The 24760-nt window shown below is 34.1% G+C and overlaps 1 protein-coding gene across 1 annotated transcript; it reads left to right on the top strand.

Annotated features, from left to right (window-relative positions):
* Positions 1-6906: 6906 nt before the first annotated feature.
* Positions 6907-23882, top strand: LOC132748898 (heterogeneous nuclear ribonucleoprotein A1, A2/B1 homolog). The gene is made up of 11 exons (XM_060738569.1): positions 6907-7055; positions 10539-10680; positions 11014-11245; positions 13455-13575; positions 15262-15472; positions 16073-16153; positions 21021-21080; positions 21448-21489; positions 22106-22195; positions 22990-23056; positions 23276-23882. Exons 1-10 carry the CDS (start codon positions 7044-7046, stop codon positions 23019-23021), a joined length of 1023 nt encoding a protein of 340 aa, XP_060594552.1. The 5' UTR covers positions 6907-7043; the 3' UTR covers positions 23022-23056; positions 23276-23882.
* Positions 23883-24760: the final 878 nt, after the last annotated feature.

Raw genomic sequence — 24760 nt, 5'->3', positions numbered from 1 at the left:
CCCTCTCAAGGGTGTCTGCTAACTGCCTCAAGACTCTATCGTGCCTCCACCTGTAACGGCCTTGTCACAGCGCTGTTGAGCAAGAACTAAGAACATGCTCCAGTGTTCCTCTCTTGCCACATAGAGTACACGATGGATCATCGGTTAGTTTCCAGCGATGGAGATTAACTGGTGTCGGTAGAACATCATACACGCTGCGGAGAAGGAAGCTTATACGAACTGGCTCCATCTGCCAGATATCTGACCAGTTGAGTTTTCTGTCTGGTAGATTCCACTTGGTAGATGCTCCTTGACTCCCCATCTGTACCAGTTGTGCCATTCTTTGCTCCTACATACATAGTATCATTAAAAAAACTGGCATTTTTATTTTAAAGAAAGGACAATATAAACTTGACCAGTAGTAGGGAAAACAGCTTCTCAAAAATAGTGCATTCTCTTAAATCAATAGGAATTTGATGTTTCATCAAATTTCTGTAATAAAAGTATTTACCAAAAGTTGAGCATGGTATATCATAGTATTTCATTATATCTAATCTGATGAAGTGTAGAATCTTTTCATTTATAGTGAGTGGCACATCGATAGGATGTTTTAAGGGGAAAAATCAGTATTTTCACGGAAAGTGAAACCGTGTGTTTGGCTGATCAGATATTCACGCGGTTTCACTTTACGAAAAAATACCGAGCTTTTTCAGCAAACATTCCTTATAAGTGTATCCTCACTAGAATGAGCGTTCTCTACAGTTATGTGTTGCAGTAAGATCGTAATATGCACCCCGAGGATATACATGGGCGGTAACTAGACTTGCCACAAATTCAATGGTTTTCTTCAATAAATTATTTTTTCATTGAAATTAATTCCGAGTAGCGTATGAATTTACAACTTATTTCAAATTGACATAATCCTTGGCACGCAGTTCCATTCTAAAATGCTCTGAATTCACGTCACTTTAAAGCACCCGACTCGCCTGGCACACTCATGTCAGCATGTGTAAAACTTACGGAAATACGTATAGTCTCAGAAGAATTCAAATTCAGGATTAATTTTCTAAAAGAAGCTCCAGTGAGTCCCACTGTTGCATCGCTTATCATTATGTTAATATATCCTATGAATTAGATCAGAATATTTATAATATTGTTTAATATTTTACCATTTAGATGCATCAAATCTCTGGTGTTTTTCTTACACAGAACGCACATTCGCTAAACATTTCTTCCGGTGCTATGAAACTGCCTTTCTGTATATGACTATATATTATTTTATCAAGCTATAATTTAACCCTTTACCTCATATAGACGTGTTTTGACGGCTTTTTGACCCCCCCCCCCCTTTGAGGCCTCGGTGAAAAAAAATGCCCTATTTAGGCCCCATGCAAACACTGTTTTTCGTAAAAAACGTGACCACTTTTTCGGCGCCGCACCCCATCAAAAAGGTACATCAGACCGGGGTTGCCAGAAGGAGGATGTGCCCATCTGTTTCGGGGGTTTGAAGGGGGCGGCAGCCCCCCTCATCGCCATGTGACAGGTTAAAAATGGTCTCAGCTAGGTCGATCGTAAGGTAACGTGTAACCAACGCTGAAAAGCCTTTTAGCAATTTGCAGCACTTTGAAATCAGTTTTGATGGGGAAAAAAAAAACAATGCAAAATAGTGATTTTTGGCAATTTTGAGACGTCCCCGCCCCCGTTGCCAATATTACAGGAAATTTAAGATTGAGCGGCTATGTTCCAGTCAGCAATTGTGCCAAGTTTCATCAGTATTAGTTTAAACATAGTTTATTTCAAACAATGATACAAGTACATGTTGTTAATACATTTACAATAATTAGATACACGAATGAAAAAGGATTAAAGCCGAAAGCTATAAAGCTTATAAAGGTCTTCTCCTACATATTTGCACAATGCAGTTAAATTATGACAGTGTTTGCAATATTGTTTGCACAATGCAGTTAAATTATGACAGTGTTTGCAATATTGTTTGAAACAATGAAGTTAGTTTTTAACATATTTGAAACGAAAAAAATCGAAGATTTTAGCTATTGTTCAAGAAATCTTTTTTTAAAGAATATAAATAATTGAAAAAAAAATAAGAAAGAAGGTAAAGAAGATTCATTCGGATAGGTCAAGTTGGCATATTATTTGCTCGTGAAAATCGGTTACTTTCACGTATATATACATGAACTGCTTGAACAATTTTAGAATTAATGTCATGGCTAAGATTCTGGTCTCCGTTTAGTAAGGTATGAAGTGTTATAGTACAGATATTAGAAACAGCATCAAATAGTCTGAGTCTGATATCATTATAGAGGTGACACTCAAAGAAGAAGTGGTGGTTACTTTCCAGGAGACCACATTGACAATTTGGTGAGGGGGACATATTTTTTCTGAATAAGTGATGGTTTAAAGAGCTACATTCTGTTCGGAGCCGTGTATGCATGACTTGCCATTTTCTTTTACCTATGTAGTAGTATTTGGGGCATTTTTTTATATTACCTTTAAGTTGCGTTTTGAAAGAGGACAAAGATATTGAGTTTTGTACCTCTGTTGATAGTAAGTTCCAATCTCTCAAAGTAGATGGTAGAAATGCATTATAGTAAAGAGAAGTTCTTGTACGTATTGTTTGCATGTCAGAAGCATTTCGTAAATTGTAAATAGACGTTTCTCCAACTGATGGTGGAACTATGGACGATAAATAATCTGGTGTGAGACCGTTTTTCATTTTGTAAAACAAAATAAGTTTGTGATTCTGTCTACGGCTTTCATCAGTATTGAAGCATTTTTCATAGTTTCATAGCAGTTTGAACTTGTAACAGGAGGCTTTTCAATGAAAACGGCCATTTAGCATATAGCGTTGCACTTGTCTGTCCGTCCGTCCGTACGTCCCGAAATCTTGTGAACGCAACTCCTCTTAAACCGGATGGCAGATTTTGCTTAAACTTCCAGGGATGAACAACCTTAATGTGTAGATGACATTAAAGGAAGGAATTTTCGCTGCGACCAAATTTAACAGAATTATGGCCCTTTGTTGATTTTTTCACTATATATCATATAGAAATTATGTGAACGCAACTCCTCTTAAACCGGATGGCAGATCTTGCTTAAACTTTATGGATGAACAACCTTAATGTGTAGATGGTAGTAAAGGAAGGAATTTTCGCTGCGACCAAATTTAACAGAATTATGGCCCTTCTATATATATATAATATACTATGTAGAAATTTTGTGAACGCAACTCCTCTTCAACCGGATGGCAGATTTTGCTTAAACTTCCAGGGATTAACAACCTTAATGTATAGATGGTAGTTAAGGAAGGAATTTTTGCTGCGACCAAATTTAACAGAATTATGGCCCTTTGTTGAATTTTTTACTATATACCATATAGAAATTTTGTGAACGCAACTCCTATTAAACCGGATGGCAGATTTTGCTTAAACTTCCAGGGATGAACAACCTTAATGTGTAGATGGTTGTAAAGGAAGGAATTTTCGCTGCGACCAAATTTAACAGAATTATGGCCCTTTGTTGATTTTTTCACTATATACCATATATATGTTGTCAGTGGAGGCATCCGTGTCCTTTGGATACAGTTCTAGTTCGCAATATGCTCATGGGGTAACAGGTTAATATATAACTATATAACATGGAGATCTGGAACAGCGTACGTATTCCATCAGAAATAAGAAATCCTACGTACAAGTCTTAATTTTTTTAACGGATAATTTATCCTATACTTAATTGCTACAATATATTCCATATTTCACCACGGATTTATATTAGCTTTTCCATTTATTATCCGATTTGGGAAATTAAAAGTTTATTTTGAAGGAAAATACTTGTTTAATTCAAATATCTAATTTATTTTTTAAAGATACAGACTATCAGTCCGCAACGACGATTAAAAAATTAACTTGACGAAATCCGCGGTAAATTTACATTTTTTATATAAAAAGCAGATATTTTACATTTATTATAACGGTAACATAATAAATTCAATTTCAAAATAAAAAGAAGCTGATGTGAGTTATTCACAGATGATCAAAGATGCAATATTTAAGATTTATTCCGTTATGTAGTCAAATTTATTGACGCACAATTGTTTTACGGGTAATGTATTGCTGGCTTTACAATTCGCTCAACACGTGAAGTAAATTTATTCGTTTTTTTTGTACAAAATATTGCTGATATTGTCAATATTGCCATATTCATAGAATAATTAAATTTCCTTCATCATTCGTATCATTATTATTATTTTGTAAATCTGTTTTCAAATGTCGGTGAATTGAACTAGACAATCATCGTAACATTAAAGTACTCTCGTGTGGCTGTCTCGATTCCGGCCTTTTTAATGTCACTCGTATATTTTAATTATTCTTTTTATTCGAATGCCTGTAGAACACGGGGGAGGAAGTGTTACACGAAGGATGGAGTTCTTATGATAACTTGAACAAGAAACAAAAGTTATCATAAGAACTCTGTGACATCTTCAGAGTTATCACAAGAACTCCGGGGCATTTGAAAAATCTGGTATAAATCTGTTAGCCGGTGCTTTATGTTTGCAATTTTGCACTATAATTAGGTAATTATGTATGGCAAGGATGAAGACCAGAGATATACCGGTCAAAACTTGTGAATTGGCAAATAATTTGGAAATTTTACTCAAAACTACCAGATTTGAAGCAAGGGGCGATGAAAAATAGCCTGTGAATTAGTTTTTGACACATAATACAAGATGTAAGACAAGCTTAATCATTGAAGTTTAATTTAGCACCTACACTCATTTTTGAACGATGAAAATAACCATTTTTGACGAGTGTTTTTGTAGTATATACAGATGTTTTCCGACGAACTCCGTGACAGTTATCACAAGAACTCCTGAACAAGTTATCACAAGAACTCCATCCTTCGTGTAACACTTCCTCCCCCGTGTAGAAAGATATTTCTGATATTTTTTAATGTAAAGATATTTCTGATATTTTTTAATGTAATGCTAGAAAACAATAAAAAGCTTTACAGTTTGAGTCAGTATTGTGCGAAATAAAAGTAACTGTTGGTTATTTTTTAAACATCGCTTAAATTTCTTTGAAGTTTAATTACTTTTGAAGGGAGTAAATTACCAGGTAACAAGTGATAATTAAAAAACTTTATTTTCAAACTTTCATAACCAGGTTACATGTGATAATTGCAACACTCAATCTTCAAAAAACAAATAGAATTTGAATGTATATTTTGTATGTGCGTGGTCTTTAACTACAGTCCATGGTATGTGTTATAAGAAAATGATTCTGAAGAGGATATATATAAATACAATGTATTTTCTATTAATAACATTTATAAATGAAATTGAAAATATACAACTAAATTTGTATAGTCCTATCTTTGAAAAATAATGAAAATAAATATATGACAAATAAATCATTTGACGTGAATTGTGAAGGATAACTATGAAACAAATCTGTTTCAAAATAAAAAAAAAAAAACAACATTATAAAACAGCTGTTCTGTATGCCAATAAAAGTTTCTTCCTTGCCAATTTAATGAAATTATCTATATATGAACGCTTGTCTTGAATGATCTGAAAATATATTTAAAAGACAAATCAGTAGAATATTTACTATATTTATACTAACATTCAGGTAATCAAATAAAAAATGTACAAATGTACAAATCATTTGGAAATAATTCACAGAAATAAAGATAAATTTCAAACATGAATTTCTTTAAAAGTTTTTAAGCAATCAAGAAACATTTTTTGCAATGCAACCATTAAACCTTTTCAAAAATAATTATCTAAATCTGAATCGCGGTAATAATTTGTGCTTGAAGTAAAAGGGCGTCAAAGTGTAGAGAGTATGCCTAAACAATAGGCTAATTTTTTTTTAATTAGGTACTTTTTAACTCAGCGTTGCAGCGTTCTATCGGCATATTTTCATATATAAATACTTTAGCGGCACAAAAAATACTATATCAATACATTCATATGTGTATAATTTTTCACAAAGCTGCAATAACACCACATACTCTTGTGAAAATCTGTCATATTTCGCTCTCCGTGCGTTCCGCCATCTCTCGTTCTGTCCACCTTATCCGATGTGCGATTCCGCGCATGCGCGCGACGAGATTTTAAGCTAAACGATAGTGTCCGATCCTTGTAATATAAATCCGTGATTTTTCGAAAGCGAATATTATGGGGATTACATTCATCTTCCCTAATTTTTACAGTAATTCCCATCCAATATATAGAGGATATTCAAATAATCAAATAAAGAATTTATTTTCACCGAGTGGTATGAAATATGATGATTTTCATATCACAAGATGAAAATAAATCTTGTAGATCTATTTAAAAAAAAATTGAATTTTCTGTTCAATATGTACTTTTTCTTTTTACTTTTACCTTCTTATTCTTCTTCTGAGCATTTAAGCCAAGATGGCTTGTAAGCTTCTCCTATACTTTACTTCAATAAATATCACTTGTATTTGACGTACCTTTACAATTCTTAAGACTTCTACTTTAATTTTAAAAATGCAGTGAAAATATTTTTTACAGTGAAAATACGGAAAATGAAAATATGCATTTTATTTTATCAACATTTCTCAATATTTCATTTATAAGAATCACAGATATATAATCATTATAGATTATATTTAATAGCTCCAACTTCCGACTAAAATCACGGATTTATATTACATATAAATCCGTGCTGTAATGAATCATGTGAATAAAACAAAGATTTCTTTTCTAGATCTATTATAAATTATCTTTATTTCTAATAGTGGTTCTTCTACGTACCTGAACAGATACAGATATAGTACATTTTTATTAAAGTAAATTATAATAATAATTATAGACGTCATTAAACATCAATAATTTTACGCCGATGGGCTTTTCCGGAAATTCCCGGAAAGAGCCGAAAGTTTGCGATTGCCTTTGGAGTGGCACAAACGAACCAATCAAAAGTTTTCTTTTTCTTTTGCCATTGATTGGTCTGATTTAAGCGTCACCACACCACATGTTCCCTCTTTGCCGGTGAAGCTCAAGAAACAGCATTATGGATTACGGAGTAAGTTACAAGTTTCCATTCGATATTTAAAGTTTATTAAAAATGCCAGTTATAAAATTAAACCGTAAAGATGAATTCATCGAACCAAATCATGTTGCGAAAATTATGATTAGAAATAAATTCAGTTAGATCGGTTGCACGTTGTCGGATAATTTATTCGCCCGTCAAAATGGCGGTGCTCATGTCGAACAAAGAACACCAATTTATGTAAATCCGGGTCAGTTGAGCATTAAACTATATAGGCACCGAGTCATTTCAGTGACCATGCATTTCATCTAGGACATACAAATGTTTATTGCTTTTGGGAACAACATGTCCTATGGATCTGTATATTGTCATTTTAATGCATTGACGGCATTCTCGTGGAATGGACCACAATGTTTTACACTGCCTATATTTTACGCAGTAGTATACAACAAATACGTTATGAGTCTACTATATATACATGATATGTAATCTAGGTTATAGCGGCAGTGAATTTTACATAATTTGAGGAAGGTTAGCAGGGTTCCCTCTGGGTCAAAATTAGTTTGCGCCACCAAATTCGCCAATCAGAAAAAGTTGGAGCCAATGGCTCCAAAGTTGGAGCCAATAATTCTGCAAGGGAGACATGCCTATCTTTGCTAAGATATGCTAGCAGTTATATATCATTATGATTACAAACACATATTTATAATATTTCATTTTATTACAGCTGCACATGTTTATTATCTAAAATATAGACATACTATTATGTGGTTTTCAAATTCTATTTAAATAAATACACATAACAGCATAAATGTAATCAAGAACATCATGTTAAGTTAGTCATCCTGTTTTCCACCGTTTTGCCAGTATAGCAGTTCTTCTCACAGGCTGGACTGAGCCAAGATCTTTCACAGCTTCTACACGACAATCTGGTGATCTACAGATACAAAATTAAAAAAACAAAACATTACTATAAATTGACTTCATCTAAAAATCAATGAGAACAAAATATGAAATAGATACTAAGTATTTTTAACAATGAAAAATATTGTTTATTTTAATAGGGTTTGCATATGAATAGACACTTCAGCCCTTTACAATCAGAAATGAAAATATTAACATTGCAGTAACAGTGGCTTTAGATCAATCATTAGTGAAATTATTCTTTTAATTGTCATCCGATTTAATATTCAAACTGTAATTATTTGAGTCAACTTACCTAAAGTTTAAGGTTTGTCAACATCACGGACGATCTTTCACTTCTCTGTTCGCTACTAAGTAACTAACACCTGTTGACCACACATGTAATTATCAGCGTAAATTGTTCCAATTAACAAATTACCACTCTCATCTTCACATGTTCCCAAAGTGTCACACAATTGATGACATAATTGATTATACGGTACCGATAAACAAACTAATAGCGCGTGACCTTTCACATTTGGGCCGCTTATGTAATTGACGCGGCCGCTTATGACATTTAAGTGTACTAGTTGTCGGATGCTTTTATCTTACGTTGGCGCCAGTAAAATTCGCCAATTAAAGATTTTATGCGCCAGAATTAATATTTTGTCGCATTTGGCGCCATAGGCGAGCGACAGCGGGAACCCTGGGTTAGTATTGGGGGGAAAAGAGTCAACTCTCAGGGCTGCAGATAACATGCGTATTTGCGTTATTACCCAATTAAAATGTCTAAAAACCCAATAGAAATAATAACTAAGGGTAAGAAAAAGTAAATGAATTCTTATTTATACAAACTACATTTGAACTGGTGCGTAAGACGAAAATTATTACTTAACGCGTACATCAGGCAGATCATACTGTTTCAGACTGTTTTAACCTTTAAATTATATAAGGCAACTTGGAAATCTCCTAGGCCGATAAACCATAAAGCAAAGTAGTAAGTAGCTTTTTTGTTACCGTACAAAACCTACAAATGTCTACAATGAAGGTCAAAAATTTTGGGTAAAATGCATGAACTTGTACTTTATAACCCAAATTGGTTAGAGGGGGTAGGGTAAAAAATACAGAAATAACTCAAAGAAAATAGAAAAAACCCAATAGATCACAAAATAAGGGGTAATTACCCAATATACACAAAATGTTATCTGTAGCCCTGAACTCTGCCCTCTACCAACTCGGCACGGCCGGGTCAACTCGGCCCACTTTACAAAAATATATAGGCCTATAACATATTTACTTTGCTTTGCATGTTGTTAAGGTAAATGAATAATAACAAATATCTTATTATTATTATACATTGTACCACTGCCGAAATAAAGTATATTTAGAAAAAAAGTTATTTATTTGTCTTGCAGATTCGATAAAATTAATATAGACACAGGCACGATTATCAGACCTGGGAAGAAAAAATATGAACAGATAAAATAACTTCATATTTTTTCTTCCCAGGTCTGATACTTCTTGTGCCTGTGAATAAAGATATAATAAAAATGTGTTTCCTTTGATGCATTTTGTTTGTACAGTAATTTTCAAAAACATGAAACAAAAACATGTTTACTTTATAGCATAAGCTTCTAATTAATTGCAGGTGGTCACTTATCAAATTTGAATGAATGAGTCAATCATAATTATCTCCTAATTAATCGGTACTGTATCCTTAACATACACATTGATTGATAATAATAGCCCGTGACAATAGGAGTCCTTTGATGTCTTTTACCCATTTTTAAAAGTGGGCCGAGTTGACCCGTGCCGAGCTGACTCGGGGGCCGAGCTGACCCGGATTCGTATTGGGGCCCAGTTGACCCTAAAAAACCCACTGAAATGGGTGTTGATTGATTTATGATCATGTTTTGTATTGGCAGGGACTACATATCACCAATCAAGTTTACATTTACCAAGAAGGATTTAGTTTTATTGTCATGTGCTGTTGGATGTTCAAACTATTGTGATATGTAGAAACTTTAGGCGACTTAGTCTTGCTATCGATCTATCTTCCATTAATGTCAAACCGTTTGCGGGGACATAGACATGATTCAAAACTAGCCACTTTAGAGAAAGCTATGAGATACAAGGGAATCCCTAGCTCTTATTGAAAAGACCACTTGGTTCTTTTACCTGCCCAGTGTATAGCACTGATACATGCGAGGATAACCTGCATTTCTTTCCAGTACACCTCTAGTTAGGTGGGAAACACCAAAAGTGTCTGTAAAAAATCCCAAGGGTGTTACCCAGGATTGAACCGGGACCTCAGGAGTGACAGCCAGTGGTCTAACCAACTGAGTTATCGCTACCTAGTTAGGAGGGCCCTGCATCAATTAAAAGAAGGAACTTCAGTATGTATAATTTGACAACTACAAAGGTTACTTTATGTAATTGGATCACTTGATCCCTTTATGAAAATTTGATGTCATAACTGAGTCTTGTCAGGGATGGTATGACACTTGGTCTACAGTTCAGAATCGATTATTTTATCCAAAAATATTAAGTGTCTGTGTCATTAGTTACTTTCAAAGTAATATGCTTATACCTGTAAATTTTCATTATTTCCAGTATAATGGATACAGTGGTGGTGGTGGAGGTGGGTATGATGATGGTAGTTACGGATATGGAGGTGGCTATGATCAAAGTGGATATGGTGGTGGCTATGGCAGTGGTGGTGGTGGTGGTGGCGGCTATGGTGGTGGATATGGAGGTAAGAATGACTGTTCAATTAAGCTATAAATTTTTATGTCTCATTCATGGTGGACTGGTAGATAAAAAGCAGTGTTTATGTTTGCATGTTACATAAAAGTAGTGTTTTAACATTTTTTTCTATGATGAATTTTGATATCATAACCAATATGTACAATGTCTTGGTATGCAAAATCCAATTTTGGTAGCTTTTAGGTTACTGAAATGTGACCAAAAATGTTGCAATTTGTGTAAGAAAACAAACTTGACATAAATTCAACATGTGAATGAAAATAATCTATCTTGATGCATACCCCCTCATTCTGTTAATGCTATGAATATATTCTTACATTAGGGGGTGGAGGACGAGGAAGAGGTGGTGGAGGAAGGGGCCGTGGACGCGGTGGTGTAATGGGAAGTGGTCGCGGAGATGGTGAATACTGGAAGAAACCAGAATCAAAACCATTCAGGAAGCTGTTCATTGGTGGTCTTAGTTATGAAACAACAGAAGAGAGTTTAAAGACTCATTTTGAACAATGGGGAGAGGTTGTAGATGTTGTTGTCATGAAAGACCCACAAAGTAAAAGGTAGGCATTTGGTGTCCATGGATTATTCATAACTTGCTTGTTACGGTCAGACATTGTTGATCTATGTTTACCATAATTACAACTTTAGCTCATTAACCATGAGGATGGATATTATTGTGTAACCTACAACATATGGCAAATATGATAATTCTGGGTCAAAGTCACACATCGGGAAAATGCTTGTCTGCAGCAAAATGTCTATATGCATTCAGACCTGGGGATGATTACATTGATCAGTAATTGATTAAATTACAATTACTTTCAGATTTTATTGTAATTGATTAAGATTGATTACTCACATTTGCCTCTGTAATCAATTGAATTACAATTACTTTTAAGAGAGTAATTGATTGATAATTGATTACATTGAATGTACATTAAACCACCCCAGAATTAAGACCCCCTAAATTTTTCATTATTTCCAGTATAATGGATACAGTGGTGGTGGTGGAGGTGGTGGGTATGATGATGGTAGTTACGGATATGGAGGTGGCTATGATCAAAGTGGATATGGTGGTGGCTATGGCAGTGGTGGTGGTGGTGGTGGCGCTATGGTGGTGGATATGGAGGTAAGAATGACTGTTCATTAAGCTATAAATTTTTATGTCTCATTCATGGTGGACTGGTAGATAAAAGCAGTGTTTATGTTTGCATGTTACATAAAAGTAGTGTTTAAACATTTTTTTTCTATGATGAATTTTGATGAATCATAACCAATATGTACAATGTCTTGGTATGCAAAATCCATTTTGGTAGCTTTTAGGTTACTGAAATGTGACCAAAATGTTGCAATTTGTGTAAGAAAAACAAACTTGACATAAATTTCAACATGTGAATGAAAATAATCTATCTTGATGCATACCCCTCATTCTGTTAATGCTATGAAATATATTCTTACATTAGGGGTGGGGACGAGAAGAGGTGGTGGAGGAAGGGGCGTGGACGCGGGTGGTGTAATGGGAAGTGGTCGCGGAGATGGTGAATACTGGAAGAAACCAGAATCAAAACCATTCAGGAAGCTGTTCATTGGTGGTCTTAGTTATGAAACAACAGAAGAGAGTTTAAAGACACATTTTGAACAATGGGGAGAGGTTGTAGATGTTGTTGTCATGAAAGACCCACAAAGTAAAAGGTAGGCATTTGGTGTCCATGGATTATTCATAACTTGCTTGTTACGGTCAGACATTGTTGATCTATGTTTACCATAATTACAACTTTAGCTCATTAACCATGAGGATGGATATTATGGTGTAACCTACAACATATGGCAAATATGATAATTCTGGGTCAAAGTCGCACATCGGGAAAATGCTTGTCTGCAGCAAAATGTCTATATGCATTGAGGTATTTTAAAATAACATGTTTATTTATGTGTTGCATACTTAATTCATGTAGGTCCCTTTAGACAAGAACAAGGTCAAAAAGACATCAAGGTCAAATAATTGTGTGTCTATAGATATATTTATCATCATAAATTTGCAGTATTGATCTGACATGTTAAGGACAAGACATGGATCGGGGAAATGTATGCAAGGTCAGGGTCAGTAGAGTCTAGAGATGATGTCCAGACTTGGTCTGGGGCCTCTTACATGCATGGGAATATTTTAGTATAACTAGGCACAAATGTGTGGCATTGTCATGTTCATAATTCAGGTCATTTTGAACGAAGATCAAGGTCAAATATAGAGGTCAGAAAGAGATATGAAAATGTGTCTATGAAAAAGAGATTCTCACATAAATGTTCACCATCATGAGACCAAGCATTTCATGCATAATCCAAGGCCATTTGCACAAAGTTAAGGTCACTTCAGATGATGAAAAGTCCTTATCTTCTAAGAAGCTTATCTTCAACGTGAATGGAATGATTTCAGTATTGCTTGATACAAATGTTCATCAATATTTGATGAAGTACTAGAAACTTTGTCAGTAGGACAAGGCCACATTTATTAGAGAAGAAAATTGCCAACAGCATATTTATACAAAAATCTAGGACACTTATAGTATTTTGACAGGTGTATTTTGTGACATTGGAAACAGTATTTAAGGAGACCTGTGTACTTATTTTTTATAAGGGTTGTCAATTCAACAAATTTTATTGTTTCTATTCAATGATGGTAGTTTATATGGGGCCTCCATTAATGATTTACTTAATGCTCCTATTTCTGCTAGAGATGTGGTATTTTAGTATTGGTAATTTTTAATGTTACAGATCTCGAGGATTTGGTTTTGTAACATACAGTGAATCAAAAAGTGTAGAAGATGCGCAGGAAAACAGACCACACCATATTGATGGGAGAGAAGTTGAGTCAAAACGAGCAATGCCAAGAGGGGTAATCTTTTAGATTTTGTTAATTCACTTGTAGCCTAATGCTCCAGTAGGGATCCAAATTCGCAACACAATATAATCAGGTTCTGATAGTAATATATACAGGGTTGCCAGCGGACTTGAAAAGTCAGGGAAATTGGGTATTTTTTCAAGGTCAGGGAATTGTCAGGGAATTTTGAAATTTGGTCAGTGAAAAATGACAATCCTGAAAAGTCAGTGAAAAGTCAGGGAAAAATTATTTCAAAGGTCGAAAAATATACGCATTGAAGGTCTTTCTTGGCTATGGCAGTCTTTAGGCATTTTATATTTGACTTTATAACTCTCACAGTTAAGCATTAAATTCAAATAACAGTAAACTGTGATATTAAGAAGCATTATATGTTAACTTAGTGATTATAATACCCATTATTTACCTTAGAATATCATTCAGCCTAAAGACTTACTAGCAATATCTAGTCAGTACACTGTATTCTGTATTGGTCTAGCTATTTCTGTGCATGATCACTAGAAGGGCTTTTAATTACTAACAAAATCTAGTCAGTATACATGTATACCAAACTACCATATTGGCATATAACCTGCTTTGCTTTTTGCTTTGACACTAAGAAATTGTACAAGAGGATTTGTCTTGCAAACATGATGGAAACTGGTTAAATTATGCAATGCTATGTTTTTCACACTAACTTTTTTTCACACTAACTTACTTCACTCATTCAAAGTCTTTAATTTTATAGTGATTATTTCATGATATGCCAAAATGAGCCCTATGTTATTGTTTTCACAATCAGTGGAGTTTATCATGATGCCTTATACAAGTAACTGTGTGAAATGTTTATTGTTCTTATAGTTTAGAGATGTTTGAATTTTAAGTTTTGTCATACAAGTATTACTCTTATAGTCTTGGTGTTTTATGTGTTACTACTAGGAAGGAAAGAGTGACTTATGTGATTTCTAATACAGATGCTTATATTATGATTCTTCTGATTTTCATGTCATATGTTTTACATGTTTCACTGACCAACAGTCACACTGTGTTTGAAAAGAAATAGTTAAGAATAGTAGAACACAATGTTTGAATCATTACTTTGATGTAAATGTTTTATATTTTGGAAAATAAATACAAGTTTACATGCTAAAATATAATGGGAGGATTGGACGGCTATAGGGGAGGTCAGGAGGCTGTTTATGTGTTTGACGATTTTGGTCAGTGAAAAACATGAATTGGTCAGTGAAAAGTCAGGGAAAAGTCAGGGAATTTTATTTCACCAAAGTGCTGGCAACCCTGATATAATTTTCCTAAATGTTAAAAATGTCAAAAACAGTATATTGAAATGCATTTCTTGCACACATATAAAAGATACATCATGAGCATTGCTGTTGACAAAGTTCCCGTTTCCTCAAAGAAATGCTCTTCTACCCGTGGGCTCTTGGCTAAAAAGGTAATTAGAGCCCTTAATCCTTGTTGGGACATGGGATATAAAATGTCTCTGTGAAAATTGAAGTCTGCAGATAAATTCTGACAATCTTTTGCAGAAAAAACTTTCCTTTGTTTTGAAAGTGATTTTGAGTTTGTTTTAGTTTGTGGAATGATTAGTGTATGTGATCAAACTTAGTATGTACAAGTTTAATTTGAGTCATTTTGGCCAACAGCCACCTGTGTTAGTTCACAAAAACCTAATAAATATTTTAGGATGATGGTCAGGCAGAGTCTTCAGAATCTACAAAAAAGTTGTTTGTTGGGGGAATTAAAGAAGAAGATTCTGAGAGTGATGTCCGGGATATTTTTGGACAAGAAGGCAATATTGAACAAGTAAACATGGTCACTGACAAAAATACAGGAAAACAAAAACCATTTTGTTTCATCACATTTGAAGATACAGACACTGTAGACAAATGTGTCTGTAAGTATTATTTCAATTCATTTTAACACTTAATGAAATAATAGTACATTTTTTAATAGTAGTTCACATTGTTCATTTCAGTAATTTTCATTAACACAAATGCTACAGTTGATATGTTGGCTTTAAAGACTAATAGTAACTATCACAAATACAATTGATGCAGTGCCATATTGGAAATATCCAATAAATGTATAACTGAATAATAGCCATCTTTTTGAGAGGTTTCGGCTATATGGCACCAATCTGGTGTCTACGAACACAATTTTTTTCTCACTTAATTGGGAAGAGGCTTTAGCCAGTTGATTTTGGGGAAAATTATCTCTAAAATTGCTAATTTGGGAAGTAAAAAGCAGGTTTAAGTTCAGATTTTGGGAAAACTGCATGATAGAAAGAAAATTTCAATTGGGAAGAGGCCTTTTATCGGAGTCTGTTATATAGGTAGGAAAATCACTGAGAGTAAATATACTTATATAATTTATAGATATCCATTGATGTGCAGAATTGGCATCTTGTATATATTTACATATTTGAGTGTTTCTGGAGAGAGAAAAAAAGAGTAATAACTTGAATACCTTCACTTGGATTTTTGTTCCTTTACAGTAAAACACGAATTTGTAATAAATAACCACAATGTGCAAGTAAAGAAAGCAGAAGAAAAGGGAGGTGGTGGTGGTGGCCGAGGTATGTTTTTAAAAAGTATCTTATTTACAAAACAATCCCTTATTAACTTCCAAGTTCATGCAGCCGAAGTGTTTTTAACCAGGTTTTCAACGAAAACCGGGTTATTGTAATGCCGAAGTCGACGGGCGGGCGGGCGTCAACTTTTGGTTTCCGCTCAATTACTTTAGTTTGCTTTGGCCTATTGACACCAAATTTGGTGTATGGATAGCTTATATCAACAGGCAGCTTTGGATTGCTACCGAGGTGTCTGTGATCAAGGTCAAGGTCATTGTTACTAAAAATAGAAATTCAGTTTCCACTCAATAACTTGAGTTTGCTTTGGCCTATTGACACCAAACTTGGTGTATGGATAGCTTATATCAAGAGGCAGCTTGGGATTGCTACCCAGGTGTCTGTGATCAAGGTCAAGGTCACTGTTACTAAAAATAGAAATTCAGTTTCCGCTCAATAACTTGAGTTTGCTTTGGCCTATTGACACCAAACTTGGTGTATGGATAGCTTATATCAAGAGGCAGCTTGGGATTGCTACCCAGGTGTCTGTGATCAAGGTCAAGGTCACTGTTACTAAAATAGAAATTCAGTTTCTGCTCAATAACTTGAGTTTGCTTTGGCCTATTGACACCAAACTTGGTGTATGGATAGCTTATATCAAGAGGCAGCTTGGGATTGCTACCCAGGTGTCTGTGATCAAGGTCAAGGTCACTGTTACTAAAAATAGAAATTCAGTTTCTGCTTAATAACTGGAGTTTGCTTTGGCCTATTGACACCAAACTTGGTGTATGGATAACTTATATCAAGAGGCAGCATGGGATTGCTATCCAGGTGTCTGTGATCAAGGTCAAGGTCACTGTTACTAAAAATAGAAATTCAGTTTCCGCTCAATAACTTGAGTTTGCTTTAGCCTATTGATACCTAACTTGGTGTATGGATAGCTTATATCAAGAGGCAGCTTGGGATTGCTACCCAGGTGTCTGTGATCAAGGTCAAGGTCACTGTTACTAAAAATAGAAATTCAGTTTCCGCTCTATAACTTGAGTTTGCTTTGGCCTATTGACACCTAACTTGGTGTATGGATAGCTTATATCAAGAGGCAGCTTGGGATTGCTACCCAGGTGTCTGTTATCAAGGTCAAGGTCACTGTTACTAAAAATAGAAATTCAGTTTCTGCTCAATAACTTGAGTTTGCTTTGGCGTACTGACACCAAACTTGGTGTATGGATAGCTTATATCAAGAGGCAGCTTGGGATTGCTATCCAGGTGTCTGTGATTAAGGTCAAGGTCACTGTTATTAAAAATAGAAATTCAGTTTCCACTAAATAACTTTAGTTTGCTTTGGCCTTTTGACACCAAACTTGATGAATGGGTAGCTTATATCAAGAGGCAGCTTGGGATTGCTACCCAGGTGTCTGTGATCAAGGTTAATGTATTTAGTTTTCATGTTATAACTTGAGTTTGCTTTGACCTTTTGACAATAAACTTGCTGAGTGGCAGCTTTGGATTGCTACTTAGAAATCTGGGAGCAAGTTCAAGGTCATTTGCTTACAATAGAATTTTCAGCTTCTACTCAATAACTTCAGTGTACTTTGACCTATTGATTGCTGTCACATCAAAATTTGGTCGTTGAAAACCTGGTTTTCGTCGCATTGCGGCGCTTCTTGTTTTGGTACATGGCCCGACCCCAAGAATTGACCCAATATCAGTCATCAAAAATGGTCAGAAAAAAGCTTGGAAGACACAATAATTGAACCATTAGAATTGAGCTTAGTTGTTTAGTCACCTTGCAGATTGGTGGACTTGGATCATCTGGGGTACTTCAACAGATAAGCAGAAGTTAACAAAGCAAAAATTAGTTAAAAATTGTATTTTTGTGCTTCTTTTGGCCCTATTTGAGTGAAAAGTATTGGAAGGTTTTTTCTATTTTTGGTCATATTTAGCTTGTCTGTTTCATGCTATTGTGTCTTCAACATCTTGTTGCAAAACCTTTAATGTTACCCATCACTTAAACATTTCAAAGGTTTTCGACATGAAATTTGGAATATTTCCTTTTTGCGACAAGAAGCAATTGTTAGATAAGGGGCATTACTCTGAAAGCAATATTTTTGGAGTTATGCACCTGTTGACTAAAAATTCTTGACAGACGAGCGTAAACACTGCATGCAATGCTCTTGTCCACAATTGGAACAATTATTCTGGAAAAGGGAGTGAGCCAATGAGGCCTAAAAAAAAAAATTGTTTTGTTAGGGTAACATGCTCTCAAGGAGGTAGGGTAGGTCGGATTTTTTTTTTTTTTTTTTTTTTCACCAGTATATTGAAATTTAGATATGGAAATTTCTGACATCCCTCCCGGGTGGCACAAATACATCCCTTCTATGTTTTCAAAAGACATTTCAGGTGTAACAATCTTAAACTCTCAGCGTTCTTCTGGTGAAGATCACACGCCGTTTTACAAATATTGACGATGTGATCCGCCATTTTGTAACTAAGAGCGGCGATAAAACCTGTACCGTACCCAGGGCTCATCCTGGAGGGAAATTTTAGGGAAAAGTGACTTCCTTGTGAAAAATCGGCAGAAGGGAAACATCCCAATGTGTATGCATTAACATGCATGACTATACATCCTTTAACTAGAATAGAAACACAATCTATTTATCAGCTATTTATAAGCTTTCCCATATATTTTTGATAATAATGTGTAAGAAAACTATGATGAATAAATTAACTTTATATTTTTACTTTCCTCACTTTTAACAGAAGATACAGTTACATTGGATAATGATTAATAAAATCTGTCTATGTTCTGTTTACAGAAATTTCTTTTATGATCTACTATGTTGTAATGTCAGATTTATGTGCATATAATTATGCTTATAAAACAATTTTCAAATATCGAAGAATATGTAAAATATGTACTGCAAACATTTGTGCACATTATATTTGATCACTAAAATTATATACATTCATTTCTTATTGAAAAATTCGACTGAGAAATTATAGAAAATAAATTTCTAATTACCTCCCTTTATTTTCATGAAATGTTAAACTCGGTAATATCTTTATAAATAATGCTTTTTGAAATTTACAATATTAATAAATCTTAATCTGAGCGTCATATTTATGACATTAAAACAAATATATATATTGAAACAATAAGAACACTTCTTTCCTGACAAATTTTGTTGTTATATACATGAGCACATGATATACGACCGATATGTCGCATGCCGATCATGATTCGTAGTTTTAGGAAGTCGTGCCCACGTGCGTACAAGCTGTGTCAAATTTGGCATTTCTACAAAGATAACAATGCAAAACACTCTCACTGTCTACAACATACCAATCATAAGATTTTTGCGAATTGGCTTTCTTAAATTTTCGCGTGTATTAGGTGTATCAGAATCAGTAACTTTTTTTTTACTGCTAGGTTTGGGCATTTCACTCCAAGCCATGACGTGAGCGACATAACAATTTTTAATTGATGTTAACGGACTGAAATCATCCAAATGAAATTAATTATTTTTAACTGACTAACAGTTTTGTGATAGCCGTGAAAAACCCATTGCACATCGCCTTTACTTCGGTTAAACACCGCGTGTATATCAATTATGGAAGATTTGCACGTGTTTAGATGATCGGAAAAAAATAATCTATAATTATCGCCAAATCCCGTATTAAACTCGCAAAATATACCCGTTTCGGGTCGATGCTCTCATTATTTACTGTTTAGAGTAGGCGGTCTATCGCTTTGCATACATGTAGAAGGGTAGTACATAGCGATGCTCTGATTGGATAATGATAATTAGCAGTCGTCATATGGGCGGATACAATCTCTGCTCTTTACATCGGCAAGTAATTACTGTTTGGGAATTAAGATTTTATCGGCGATGTTGACTTCTCTTTGATCAATTGGGAGAGCGAAATGGAAATATACACAGCGAAATTTTCGCCTGAATTGCCCTTCACCCTGCTCATTGAGTACCTCAATAATACGGTATTTTCATGGATTTTTTTTTTTTTTTTTTGGACACGAAAAAAAACGGTAGGGTCGGCGCATATTATTAGGTAGGGTCGGGTGACCCGAACAAAACAATTTTTTTTTTTAGGCCTGATCAGAAATTTTGCACATAAGTAAATGGTTTAATCAGTTGGAACATAAATCTTGAAAAATATTTTTAAGTCCCGTTGTGTCAAAAAACCTCAGGGGAGTTCCTTTAAAGTCTGTATAAAAAATGGACTAGAGAGAATATTATGCTTTAAGCAATTTAGCATTAAGCATTGCCTAACAAACCTTTGCTAAAGTTAATTAATCGAATGCCCCAACCCTAATGTGACTCAATGACTTACTTTACCTTTAAGCAGTATGCCTCCAGATTCATGCTAAGCCTCATGCACTGTTTGAAATGTATGTAAAGGTGAAATATTGTGAAGTGAAAAAAGAATGTATTTTACAAATTGCAAGCAACTTTTGCAATTCAAGTAAATTACCAAAAAGAGGTCAAATAGTGCAAAAATAGCCCTTTCTGTGTTAGACAAAGTAGAAATGTAGGGATAATTAATGCAAAAACAGTCATTAATCGCACATAACATGTTAATTATTACTTGAATCTTGAACCTTTTTACTTTTCTTTAAGTATTGGTTCATTTTACTCAAGTTTGATTTCTTGAGATATTGTGGCTCATCTGTAGGTATGCAGCTTTAAAGAACTATGACCTAGCGTGGTCCTCTTGTTTAGCTTTCTGAAAAGAATGTTTCAGTAGGCATGTATATTATGGATGTACATACATTTTATTAAGGTAGTTATTAGGGTAATTATTTGTTGATTTTAGTAGGGTAGTAACTTGTCTTGAATGATCACAAATTTACTTTTAGGAGGAAGAGGTGGTGGAAGAGGAGGTTATGGTGGTGGCCGTGGAGGTGGTGGTGGTGGTGGTAAGTTATCTATTCTTGTTTGTGAACTGTATTAAGTTCAAGCCATAATAGTGAAGTGGTTTTGATATGGAAATATGTAGTTTTATATATTGAAGATGTTTTCCTTTGCTCCTTTTAATAAAAAAAAAAATTTAAGTGTCTGGGTTATAAATGCAAATTAATGGTTGATTATACATTAGAAAAACTTATGAAAGCGAACATAGAAGTTATAAAGCTAGTTTATGAAGTTATGAAAATTGGCAATAAGTCATGTACCAAGATCTTTTCATATTTAGTTATTGTGTTTGCTTCAAAATAATGAACGAGTAGTGGAACCTTGCTTGTGTATAGCAAAAAAGAGGTCCTTTTATTGTTGGTGTTATTGCAGGGTTTGGTGGAGGTGACTATTACGGTCAAGGGTTTGGTCAAGGTAGGTTTTGATACGATTTCACAGTCCTAACACCTGTGTCTTCTGACCTTTGATACATGACAAGTAAACCTGATCACCTTGTAAAAGTTGCTACAGTGCAGCCAACAAAAATAAAGACAAAACTAAATTGCATTATATTTTGGCCAATATATTGCAGATAATTGCTCTTTTTCGGAAATAGCTAGGCTGCTCTGTTGGAACAATGTTTTCATTTCTTTCAGCCAGTTTCTGCTTAATATCTTAATGCTTATGGCTACTTACATTATACATCTTGCCCTGAAATCCATTTACACACTTTCTTTGCATTAATGAAGTTATTCAATACTTCTAGTTTCCAAATTGTAATTAACTATTACATATTTTTGTTTTGTTTTGAAAGATATACTTAAGGGTTGAGATCAAATATAAATAGCCATAAACTCTTTTTTTCAATACAATTTTGGGGAATGGGAAGTGTGTTTTTGTTGGGAAGTGAGGAGGATCAAATGAAAAGTTAAAATAATCTAAAAAGGTACTTAACCTGTATTGAAAATTTGAGTATTGTTAAGGCATGGTTCAAAAAACATTTTGATAACCTACTGTTAAACAGAAGTTATATTTGAGTTTGTCTGTTTAGGATATGGTGATCAGGGTTATGGTGGTGGACCAATGAGAGGATCAGGTGGTTATGGACAGCGGGGGAGTGGTGGTGGTCCTTATGGCCAAGGTACAAATTTATAATATATTTAAAAGAACCAATATTTTGATATTGAAATATAAAGTAATTCAAATAAAAGTTAAACTTGTTATATCAATGTATATGCATGCTTGTTATAAAAAATGCTCAGTAATTGTTAAATGAAAAAGTGATAATCATGGTAACAAGTTACACCACTTTTTAGCCTTGCCTACTGAGAATGTGCAAATTTTGCATGAATGTTATCCATGAAATTGCTGACAAAATTGGAAAAAAACACAAATATTTTGACTTCCATCCAAGATACTTATTTGTATTTTTAGCTTGACTTTTTGAAGAATAGGGAGAGCTTTTTCACATGCCCTTGTCAGTGTCACACTTTGTGAAGTTTTTGTACATGCAAGTTGGTATCTCCAAAACTGCTGTAGGGAATTGGTTGAAACTTCACACACTTGTTCTCTGTGATTATCTTACATGATGGGCGTCGGAGTCGTACCAGAGTTAACTTTTTACAGAGTAATGCCAATCAGTCTTACTCAGTTGGAGTACTCTGACAAAGTAATTTTGAAACAATAAGAAATGCATGTTAGTCCATTCAATATCATTTTCAGCCTTAAACAATCTGGAAATGTTCAGTTACAATTTTTGTGATAAAGTACAGTGTTTCTACGAACATTCCACATTAGGGTTGAGAATAATGTTTATGCAATAGAACTATTGCATTTTGCTTAGACTGCAAAGGTTGTATAAGTTATATTATATCAACATGCCAAGAAATTGCATACAAATAGTTGAATTTTGAGCACTATGTTTTCATATTTTAGGTTATGGTAGAGGAGGAGGAGGTAGATGGTAACTGTCTTGAATCTCGGCACATATCATTCATTCCTGGTTAGTTGCCTTTTATATCATCTACATTTTTCATGTACCCCTTCATCATTTATATGAGCTTAAAAAGTTATTTTTTTATTAAAGAGAAGAAAATGATGACATTTAAAGAAAAATAGAAAAATTTGTATTTAAGATTTAAAATTAAATTTTCTTAACGTCTGTTGCATTTTGTGTATTTCTTGTTTTGTTAAGAACTATTTTTATTTCCTCAATTGATAGGCAATAGTAGGTGATCATCAATGATAGGCAGACAAGAATAAATTCTACAGTCTTAGAAAGAAGGAAAGTAGGCTTCAATGTTAGGCAGGAAATTAGGCCCAATTACATTATAGGTGATAGCAGGATAGGCCTAGCTTCATGAACCCGCGAGCATCTTAAATATTGGATTATTGTATTTCTGTGAATTGTGAAATAAAAGTTATAACTGTGAATTAATGTAGAGAGAAAAGGAGCAAAACGATACATTTCATATAGTTCATGTAGTGAAGGAATATAGAGAGAAAAAAATGATACGGATTTTAATAGTGTTTTAATGCAGTAAAATCAATCTATTCTATTGCATCAATGTTACCAAACATTTACTACTGTCTGTCATGTTTTAATTTAGCTTCTATTTTCTATAGAGCAAATATATCCATTTTTAGCATGCATACTATTGCCAGAGACTGTTTTTAATGTCATTAACTGTAAAGCTCCATTTGTTATAAAAAAAAAATGCCGTGATTTTTGTAGATTGTCATTTTATGGAAGTTTTTTCTTTGTATTGTAAAATCATGTGAAAAGGTCAATAATGCTGTTGTACATAGAATAAAATTGTCAACTGAAATGTAAACTTTATAATGCTTTTCAAATTTTTATATAGCCCAGTACACAACAAAAGTTGAAAGGGGTATAAAGTAAAATAAGGTCATTTATCAGACCTGGCCTTCAAGGTTTTTTTTGCACACTTAAGCTCATGTGAGCTTTAAAATAGATAATGTCAATTGTTCGGAATTTGTAGCTCCATTACTGTAAAGAGGAATTTGTAATGGCATTATCAGGATATACAATTTCTCTAACTTTTCTGCCCAAAGCATATAATTATGTAGCAAAACATATTGGCTGCAAAGGTTATAAAATTCATGCCTGTTGGTCAAAATTTGCTTTTTAATAGCTACATTTTTTAAAGAAGAAAAGTGGAACTACTGTCATGATTTTTTGGTTTTGGTTAACCTTTTGCAGGGATTTACCATATATCCCTAAAATGTCTCCTGGAATGCACATTTCTTTCCTTTATGATATGATACTGGGTTTGTACATAATGCTTAACAAACCCTTCATAGACAAACCTTCCAGTACATAAGTTTTTGCCAGACACTATAATCAGTAAGTACCAAGGTTTATGAAGGAATCAGACGGCTTGAATTACATGTAATTGTTGGACTTCTAAAGTCAATGATTGGACCCCTTGACTTTGTTGTAACATTATGCTTATTTTGTTATTGTCAGTTGAGCTGAATTGACTATATATAATTCAAAAGATTGACTGTTATAATACTGATTGACCAGCAGTTGATATTGAAAAATATTGAAAAGATGAAATATAGATATTGAACCGTTCAAGGTTGCCAAACCATATGTGGGTCACATGGATTATAATATTTGCATAGTAAAATATAAAATTGAATACAATTATGGCAGAATATGAAGTTATTTTTACTTTTA

Source organism: Ruditapes philippinarum, unplaced genomic scaffold, assembly GCF_026571515.1.
Source record: "Ruditapes philippinarum isolate M1 unplaced genomic scaffold, ASM2657151v2 ctg535_1_1_1_1, whole genome shotgun sequence".
In the NCBI taxonomy this organism is placed as follows: Eukaryota; Metazoa; Mollusca; class Bivalvia; order Venerida; family Veneridae; genus Ruditapes; species Ruditapes philippinarum.
This window is presented reverse-complemented; position numbering and strand designations above follow the sequence as displayed.

Excerpts from the sequence above, each read along its gene's own strand:
- LOC132748898 (XM_060738569.1), top strand. Across the intron at positions 13,576-15,261 it reads AACGAGCAATGCCAAGAGGG|GATGATGGTCAGGCAGAGTC; the intron begins GTAATCTTTTAG and ends TAAATATTTTAG. Across the intron at positions 15,473-16,072 it reads CACTGTAGACAAATGTGTCT|TAAAACACGAATTTGTAATA; the intron begins GTAAGTATTATT and ends GTTCCTTTACAG.